General features: G+C 46.6%; 1 protein-coding gene across 1 annotated transcript in view; it reads right to left on the minus strand.

Moving 5' to 3' along the window:
* The window catches only part of slc1a4 (solute carrier family 1 member 4), a 29,912-nt gene extending 22,390 nt beyond the window's left edge, over positions 1-7,522 (minus strand). The window contains exon 1 of the mRNA XM_048601008.1: positions 6,771-7,522. Within this exon, the coding sequence (XP_048456965.1) occupies positions 6,771-7,306 (536 nt within the window). The 5' untranslated portion in view covers positions 7,307-7,522. The remainder of the gene's footprint in view (positions 1-6,770) is intronic.
* Positions 7,523-10,377: the final 2,855 nt, after the last annotated feature.

Consider the following 10,377-nt stretch of genomic DNA (forward strand, 5'->3'; position numbering starts at 1 on the left):
ACCTTGTTGTCTCGGATTCTCCAGCATCTGCAGTTCCTACTATCTCATGTTAAATATTAACACTGATACCAAAAACCAGCAAACAGAAATAACAACAGTCACTTTCTTATTCAGGCGTTCGATTAAACATATTAACCAACTGAAATATCTATGTCATTTGTTTGAGAAATTATTTGTAAGCCTAAATGTAAGCAAAGTCTTTACTGGGAGTGAAAGCTAAGACTGGGAATGTGCAGCTCCCAGTATTTATGGGATCAGTGGATCAAATATAGAGCCACAGTCTAAGAGGATGACAGTAGCTGCCTTTAGCCCCGTCGCTCAGTTTGGGCTATCTTGCTCACTATTTACTTTTCAGCATTCACACCAACTAATGTGCTGAGCTTGTGCCTATCCCGCAATCATAAAGGCTGCATTGCTGATAACTGCTGGGGATTCATCCTTAATCCTTATCACATGGACTGCAGGGGCTCAAGCAGACAACTCCTCATTATTCACTCGTAGAGTCATAGAACTGTACAGCACAAAAACAGACCCTATGGTGCAACTCGTCCAAGCTGACCAGATATCCTAAATTAATCCAGTCCTATTTGCCAGCATTTGGCACATGTCCCTCTAAACCCTTCCTATTCATATATCCATCTGGATGCCTTTTAAATGTTGTAATTGTACCAGCCTCCACCACTTCCTCCAGCAGGTCATTTCATACACGCACCACCCTCTGTGTGAAAAAGTTGCCCCTCAGGTCACTTTTAAATCTTTCCCCTCTCACCTTAAACCTAAACACCTAAACCACAGGCTTCACCCACAGGAGCATGCTCCCTAAAGGACTACAGCCATCTCCACCATTCACTGAGATCATGGTGGATCCTGGACTCCATTCTCCCACCCTCACCCCACTAGATGTGGGGAGAGGCCTTTTAGCCCATCATGTCCTGTATCCCTACATTCCTCGATTCCCTCGGTGCTCAAAAGGTGATTCGCCTCAATCCTAAGCACGTACTCAATGATTGAGAACCCTGAGTCCGCTGGGATTTCCAAAGGTCCAAAACTCTCTCGCAAAAGTTTGGTCTACTTGGCCATCGCCATTGTCCTAAACCCATCTCAATCACCGAAGGCCAACTTATCTAAATTACCGAGCAGAATCAGGATACAGCTTGAGAACTGAGACCTTCTCCTTCTCTAATTATTCAGTCATGTCCATGCTATAAACAGGGAGCGTTGAGTGGGGGAGAAGCTTTGGGCATCTTCAGGGAGGGTGCGCATGGGTGCAGCAACGTTAGGGGGAGCTGGGGCTGGGGAGTCACTGTGCAAAGGGCACGACCCAAAACTAGAGCTCACCCTTTTTTCCAACCTATCTTCACCAGCCAGTTTATGGTGAAGGCAGCATTATTTTAACAAGCTCAATCGATCCTTAATTATTTTCTTACACCTAAAGGGTGGGCTGCTGAGTCAGAGGTGTGGGGGGCTGGTTTGAGCGGGAAGATGGGGGCTGGGATTCCACCCTATTTTACACACTCCCCTACCTCACCTCAGCACAACTTATGGGGCACAACTTATGGCCATCACCTTTCACTGGGAGAGACGCTATCAGAGACAGTGGATTGCGAGTGTGGACATTCACAGTTGGTGCACCATTTTCAAAGTGTACACAAATTGCCTTTGGTTATTGGTTTGATTTTCATACCATGACAGGACTGTATCTTTAAACAATATTTAGAATTACAGTGATTACAACAACAATTGGCATTCCTCTAGCGTCTTTAGCATCCCAGGGTGCCTCTTAGGAGGCATCTTCCAACAGAATTTGCCACCCCAGGATCTTTAGGTCTGATGCCCAAAGAGATGAGTTTTAGGGAGCGTCATAAAAGAGGAGAGGGAGAGTCCGAGAGGTTTAAGGAGGGGTTTGGGGTCCAGGGAACAGACAGTATGTCTGCCAACAGTGGAATGGCTAAAATCGGGGATATGCAATTGGTGTAACAGAGAGATTTGAAGAGTTAACGAGCTGGAGGGGATTACAGAGATGGGGTGGAGGCCATGGAAGCGTTTGAAAGCAAGTACGAGAGTTTTAAAATTGCGGCATTGTCAAAACCAGAGTCAGTGAGGGCAGCTTCTGACTCTCCTATAAGTAGAAAGTTCTATTCTCACTTCCAGCTATAACACAATAGTATCACTGAAAGTGACACAGTCTTAATTTTGAAAACATTGCTCACTGTAATGTGGAGTTACTATCAGTTTGGCATAAACCTTCAAACCCACATTCAGATATAGCAAGAACTGCAGATGCTGGAGTCAGAGTCAATACAGTGTGGAGCTGGAGGAACGCAGCAGGTCAGGCAGCATCAGAGGAGCAGGAAACTCAACGTTTTGGGCCTAGGCCCTTCATCAGGACCCACATTCTAACCAGGGGACTACTGACAATTAATGCTCAGGTGTTGCCAGGAGAAACAGGGTTCACATTTCATGTTCAACGTGACTGTCCTCTGGAACTCATAGATTCACAGAATCCCTGCAGTGTGGAAACAGGCCCTTCGGCCCAACAAGTCCATACCGAACCTCAGAGCATCCCACCCAGACCCATCCCCCTATAATCTACAACCCACCTAATCTACACATCCCTATGGGCAATTTAGCATGGCCAATCCACCTAACCTGCATATCTTTGGACTGTGGGAGGAAACCGGAGCACCCAGAGGAAACCCATGCAGACACGGGGAGAATGTGCAAACTCCACACAGACAGTCACCCGAGGGTGGAATCGAACCCGTGTCCCTGGTCTGTGAGGCAGCAGTGCTAACCACTGAGCCACCGTGCTGCTCCTAAACTGAAGGAAGCTGTCCCAAAGAAAAGTCATAGCAGACTCAAAACATTAACTCGCAGTTCTTGTTTCAGATTTACATTTACAGCATTGATAAAAATCTTCTTAAGAAACACTGCAGACTACATATGTCAATCATCAATTTTACATTCTACTGTAAAGGGCAGACAGAAAGCACAATTGAACACAGAATCACAATCTTGTATGTTGGAAAAGTTTGGAACATTGTCTGTATCACTAAACAAGTCAATGTGAATGTAATTGGCTCCTGCATTAAGGTTAGAGCATCAGATCCAATTAATGAGACGCATTTGATCATGGGTGCTTGAGAACATTGTTCTGGGTGGTTGCACATCTTCAAACTTAATCAACTGCTTCTGAAACCCCTTTATTGGAGACCAGAGTGAGTTCATCGCCCTTAAATCTATCAGCAGCTCTCACTTGGTGCTGAGTTGTAAAAGCTGGGGAAGCCTTAAAAGACGAGAGAATGGCCCCTGTCATTAGTAAAAAAAATTCTGATCAAAGGGCAGGGGATAAACTCTGGCTCTAATGAACAGGAGATCCTGCAGATTGATCTGACAATCATCAGTCTACTGACTCAGTCCACTTGGTTATCCGTTTTTAGTTTTAAATGCAAAGTTACATTGTGCTTGGAAAATGGATGGGATAGAGGTTGGAACATTACAGGGAAATACATTCACGGATCAATAAACAATGACACATGTTAATAGGAGCAATTTTTAAAAAAAGAATCAATCCCAGACAGACAAATTGTAAAGCAGAGAAATGAATTTCAATCTTGAACTGAACCTTAGTAAATTACAGAGCTGTCTGTTTTCATATCACAAAACAATATCAAGACTCTCAAAAGGATGCAAAAGAAAATTGCAAGGACAACACTAGAACCACAAGAGAATTAAATCATTAGGAAGATTGGAATAGGCTGAGATTCTGTATTCCAAACAGGAAAGTGAATGGATGGGATGTGGGGAAGACGCTGCCACTTGTGAGAGTAAATCACCAACACAAGACAGTCACAAATAAATCCCTTCAGGAATTCCAAACAGACTTCATTGTACAGGAATGGGAATAGGCCATTCAGCCACATAATCCTGTTCTGCTGTTCAATGTGATAATGGCGATTCTGTGACCTAACGGCATCCGCACACCTCAGCTCCTCTTGTCTAACAAAATGTTTTGATCCCAGATGAAAGATTATTAACTGAGCCTCAGCATCTGCTACATTCTGTGATAGAAAGTCACAAACAGCCACTTCCTTTTGTGTGAAGAAGTATTCCCTGAGGTCGGGTAACTAGATATAGCACTTGGGGGCGAATGGGATCAAAGGTTACTGGGAGAAAGCAGGATTAGGCTATTGAGTTGGACGATCAGCCACGATTGTGAAGAATGGCGGAGCAGACTCGAAGGGCTGAATGGCCTCCTCCTGCTCCTATCTTCTATGTTTCTATGTTCCTGAGATAGCGGGATGTGATTTTAAGGTCAGACTCCCTCTCACACTGGCACTGTTTCTGTCTACCCCCCTACCCCACCAACACTTTCTTCCAAAATCCAAGTGACCAAGCCCAACTCTGAGACAGAGACACAGACAGTGAATGAGAACAAGACAATGATGAAACAGAGATAGAGATGGAGACAGAGACAGAATCAGAGACAGTGAGTGATAACATGACAGTGATGAAACAGAGCGAGAGATGGAGATAGTGACCAAGATAATGAGTGACACAGAGAGTGAGCTAGAGACAGTGAATGATACAGTGAGTGAAATAGGGAGTATGACAATGACGGGTTTTTTAAATTCATTCATGTGATGAGGGCGTCGCTGGCTAGGCAGGATTTATTGCCCACCCCTAATTGCCCAGAGGGCAGTAAAGAGTCAACCCCTTTGCTGTGGGCCTGCAGTCACATGTAGGCCAGATCAGGTAAGGATGGCAGTTTCCTTCCCTAAAGGACATTAATGAACCAGAGGGTTTTTCTGATAATCAACAACAGATTCATGGTCATCATTAGACACTTAATTCCAGATTTCTATTGAACTCAAAATCCATCCTCTACCGTCTGCCATGGTGGGATTCAAACCTGGGTCCCCAGGTTAATAATCTCATAGTTCAGTAGTACAACTAAACTATTACCTCCCTGAAGACTGAGTCAGTGAGTGAGACAGAGAGCTGTACAGACAGTAAGACTTTGAGGGAGAGCGGGATAGACAGCCAGTGAGTCTGTGGGTGAAATTAGACCAGTATGAAGCCAAATCTCAGCTGAAACTGCCTGGCCAGGTCAGCTCCTGAACCTGAGATTTTTTTAAAAAAATAGAATCCCCACAGTGTGGAAACAGGCCATTTGGCCCAACAAGTCCACACCAACTCTCCAAAAAGCACCCCTCCCTGTCCCCGAAACCCTGCATTTCCCATGGCTAATCCACCTAACCTACACATCCTTGGAAACTATGGGCAATTTAGCATGGCCAATCCCCCTAACCTGCAAATCTTTGGACTGTGGAAGGAAACCCACGCGGACACGGGGAGAATGTGCAAACTCCACACAGACAGTCACCCGAGGCTAGAATTGAACCCAGGTCCCTGCTGCTGTGAGGCAGCAGTACTAATCACTGAGCCACCGTAGACTGTAGGCAGTGTTTTGAGCTTCTGGGGAGCCTGTTCAGATGCTCCCTTTAACATGAATGAGAGCCTGAACTGTGTGCATTTGTTGTCATTTCAATCAGCGATTTAAACTTGAATGAAAAACACACAAAAAAAATCCACAAACAACATGAACAGCCTGCCCCTTAGTCAATGCCACTTTCCCAATGCAGGGCATATGACACACTTGTACAGCACTTACACATCCTAACTAATACATGTGGACCTTCTTATACAATGGTATGCACTGGAAAAGGCCATTCAGCCCATTGTGCCTGTGCTGGTACTTTGAAAGAGCTGCCAAAGTAGTCCCACTATCCCTGTTCTTGAGTCCCACCAGTTTTCATGTCACGAGTTTCTGATCCCCTTTTAGAAAGTTCCTGTTGAATTGGTTCCCACTCCACTTTCAGGCAGTGTGTTCCAGATCACAATTGTCAACATCAAAATAATTCTCCTCGTCTACCCTGAACTTCTCTGACCAATTAATTTAATTGGAGTACCTCTGGTTACTAACTCACTTGCCAAAGCATTGGACACTGCTTCTCCTTATTATATCCCAAAAAATTTAAGTTATTCATAAGAGTTATAAAAGTGCATTACAAAACATTTTGACTTGAAAATTACAGATGGTGCAATAAAATTCGATCTGCCCTTCATACACCCCTTTGGGGTGTCTCAGTCTAGTTGTAACAGTCTTAATATTTTGTTACATTCATTTCCTGACAAGCACACAGTCTGAGGCTAAAACATTCCCAATTGGATATTACAGAAACTCTACCAGAGACGAGCTTTCTCCATACCCAACGTCCCAATCTCAGGGGCCTCTCCAAAAGGGTGATTTTGAACTCCTCCATTAGTCTCCCTGAAACCATCTTTTACTCATGGTCACTCCATCCCAGTGAGGACCACTAGGGACAGGAGCATGAGTAGGCCATTCAGCCCATTGGGTCTGCTTCCCCAATCAATTCCCCAATCCTTGACTGCCCTTTCCTGCCTTTTCCCCATAACCCTTGATTCTGTTACTGAATAAAATTCTATCTCAGCCTTGAATGTACTTAATGACCCAGCCTCAACAGCCCTCTGTGGTAAAGAATTCCACAGATTCACTCCCCATGGAAGAGAAGAAATTCCTCCTCATCTCAAAACATTAAAAGGGTGTCCCCTTGTTCTGAGATAGTAGTCTCTAGTCCTAGGCTCTGCCATACCTGCCCTGGCAAGTTCCCTAACAATCTTGTACGTCTCAGTGAGGTCCCCTCTCATTCCCCCAGACTCCAATGAGTGAAGAGGCTGTGCCTTACCTGAAGAGATCCAAGAAAGTGTCAGTTGCCTCTTTGCTGGGCAGTGTGGAGCTGGCCGGGGCTCGGTCTATGTGCCCCACTTGCCCAGTCTGATCTCCTGGTTTGATGGTCAGCCCCAGGGTGACTCCCAGCGCTGACCCAATGAGGGTGGTCAGTGCAAAGTAGAGGATGGCTCTGCCGCCCAGTTTGCCCAGGGCTCTGGGGTCGAGGCTAGCGGCCCCGGCCACTAAACTGCAGAAGACCACGGGCAGGATGATCATCTTGAGGAGCCGGAGCAAGAGCTCTCCAGGGAAAGCTAAATGCTGCATGTGAGCCCGGGAAAGCTGCAGTTTCCTAGCGGCCAATCCCATAGCCACACCGAGCAATACCCCGGACACGGTCAGCAACACCAGGCAGTTCCTCCGCAGGAAAGCCCGGAGCTTACCCGGGGATCGCTGCTTCTCCCCGGGGCTCACGGGGCTGGCCACGCCGCCCATGCTGCATCCTCGGCGGCTCCCGTTAGCAAGCGGCTGCCCAGGTTCGATGTCCTTCTCCATGGAGCCGGAGCCCTATCCGTCCGTCTCTGGGCAAGGAGGAGGTGTATGTGCGTGAGCACGGACCCTGCAGCCTGTCTGTGGGACACACTGGGGCGGGGGGTGTGCGGGTGTGTATCAGAGTCAGAGAGAGAGAGAGAGTGTCTGTGTGTCTGTATGTCTGTATGTGTGTGTGTGTCAGAGAGTCTGTGTGTGTGTCTGTATGTATGTATGTGTGTGTCAGAGAGTCTGTATGTGTGTGTGTGTGTCAGAGAGTGTGTGTGCGTGTGTCAGAGTGTGTGTGCCAGAGAGAGAGGGTGTATCAGAGTGTGTGTGCCAGAGAGAGTGTGTATGTATGTGACTGTGAGTGCAAGAGACAGAGTGTGTGTGTATGTGTTTGAGGGAGCGTTTATGTGTGTGTATGTCTGAGAGAGAGCTTGTCTGTTAGAGACTGTCTCTGAGTGTAGTGTGCTATTGTGTGAACAGGGTGAAAAGGCAGAGATAACGGTGCGGGAGGAGGCTCTCAGATGATGCAACCCAGCTCAGTTATTACTGAGGAAAAGAAATAATTGCTGCCCACTGCTTGATCAGACTCTGAGCTTCAACAGAAACCAGTAAACTCAGAGTAAGAAGCAGTTTATAACAGGCCATTCACCCACTGCCAGCTGCTAGGGGAGCAATGTAAATGGTCCTGAGTGGGACACCTGCTCTGCAGGCATCAGGGACTGGAATTTATTGGGGGTGAGGGGGAATTGGTGTCTCCCTATGCAGCAGAAAGCATTGATTGCTATAGGAAGGATGTTGTGAAACTCGAAAGGGTTCAGAAACAATTTACAAGGACATTGCCAGGGTTGGAGGGTTTGAGCTATAGGGAGAGGCTGAATAGGCTGGGGCTATTTTCCCTGGAGTGTCGGAGGCCGAGGGGTGACCTTATAGAGGTTTATATAATCATGAGGGGCATAGACAGGGTAAATAGACAAGGTCTTTTCCCCAGGATAGGGGAGCCAAAACTAGAAGGCACAGGTTTAAGGTGAGAGGGGAAAGATTTAAAAGGGACCTGAGGGACAACTTTTTCACGCAGAGGTTTGGTGCGTGTATGGAATGAGCTGCCAGAGGAAGTGGTGGAGGCTGGTACAATTACAACATTAAAAGGCATCTGGATGGGTATACGAATAGGAAGGGTTTAGAGGGATATGGGCCAAATGCTGGCAAATGGGACTAGATTTATTTATGATATCTGGGTGACATGGATGAGTTGGGCTGTAGGGTCTGTTTTTGTGCTGTACGTCACTGTGAATTTATGACTCCAGGTTTGAATATTACATTACTGAGGCTGTTAGTAGCATCCCTCACAGGGTTCAGTACAGAGGCCTCTGAAAGCTCAGAACCTCGAGCACGTTATGATAGAGAGCGTATTGTCTCTCCACAGGGAGCAAGATGGGATCTCAATAATTTTAAGAGCCTCTGAAAATTGTACAACCCAGCAGTAGGTTTGAATCCCTTCCACTGTTCACACCTCGTTTTTAAAGTTGTCTGGAACTTTCAGGAAAGAATCATTATTTTTAAAAATGAGATCTTTCACTGACAAGCCCAGTGTTTGCTGCCCATTAGGAAAGCAGATGTGGTTTTATATCAATCAATGACATCTCTGTGATGGTCAGTGTATGGCTATGATTGAACTGAAATTCCACTTGGACCTCTGGTGGGGTTTGAATCCACACCCCCAGAGCATGAGCCTGGGTCTATAGATTGGTAGTTATAGTATCACTATCTGCTGCAACACCATTCCCTGGAGCTTGGGCCACTTGTAGCGATTTGACAAATGGAGGCGTTTGCAGCGATGAGTGAGGAGGTGAAGTCGGGAGCTGCAGTTCACAAATCTCCAATAATTCGACAATCATTGCACTGCAACCTCTGTTAGTCCCACCATGCTTCTGTTAGTCCCATCGTGCTTCTGTTAGTCTTATTGTGCTTTTGTTAGTCTCACTGTGCTTTTGACTGACCTGGGTGGCATGGTGACTCAGTGGTTAGCACTGCTGCCTCACAGCGCCAGGGACTCAGGTTCAATTCCATCCTCGGGTGACTGTCTGTGTGGAGTTTGCACATTCTCCCCGTGTCTGCGTGGGTTTCTTCCGGGTGCTCTGGTTTCCTCCCACAGTCCAAAGATGTGCAGGCTAGGTGGATTCGCCATGCTAAATTGCCCACAGTGTTTAGGGATGTGTAGGCCAGCTATGGGAAATGCAGGGTTACAGGGATAAGGTAGGGTGGGATGCTGTTTGGAGGGTCAGTGTAAACTTGATGGGTTGAATGGCCTGCTTCCACATTGTAGGGATTCTGTAGGAGATGGGATTTGAGCCCAGATCCCCTCATCCCACTATTCAATATGGAACAATGGTGCAAGTTAGTTCTTCCTAGGTTCCTTCAATTATTCTGTGAGGTCGGAAATGTAACAATTTGATACGAAACAGACATTGTACCCACTCATAAAAGAAACAAGAAGCGGAGGGACAAAGATTTAAAGTGATGTCCGGATAATGTGGCAAAGGCAGGTTCAGCTGAGGCATTCAACAGGGACATTGGATGGTCATTTGGATTGAAATGGTGCGCAGGGAGATGGGGAAAAGGCAGGAGACTGCACTAGGGAATGATGCTTGTTTGAAGAGTCAGTGCAGGTACAATGGGCTGAGTGGCCTCGTTCTGGCTATAACGTTGCTGTGATTCATATCTAATAGTTCAGAACAGATCATTCACCTGAACTGGTCTCTGACTGGATTTATCCTTCACACCAGCCTCCACTTCACCTCCCCCCCCATCCTCCAGTCTCTGGTCATCCAGTAACCTCCAGAAAAGCAGGGTGTCACATCCCAGGCTGAGAGGAATGGCCACTGCTGTCCCCTAAAGTGCCTGATGGGCAGATGTTACGATGAATCTATGTGCTCAGAGTCAGCACTTTTTTGCTAAGCCCGGGATTTCTGCCTGTTTTGTTCACGACACATCCTTTCCACATGATTTACTCTCCTTCCCTGAGTCCAGACTCTGACCCTGGGGTAGTAGGAACTGCAGATGCTGGAGAATCCGAGACAACAAGGTGCAGG

Source organism: Rhincodon typus, chromosome 9 (genome assembly GCF_021869965.1).
Source record: "Rhincodon typus isolate 14 chromosome 9, sRhiTyp1.1, whole genome shotgun sequence".
NCBI lineage: Eukaryota > Metazoa > Chordata > Chondrichthyes > Orectolobiformes > Rhincodontidae > Rhincodon > Rhincodon typus.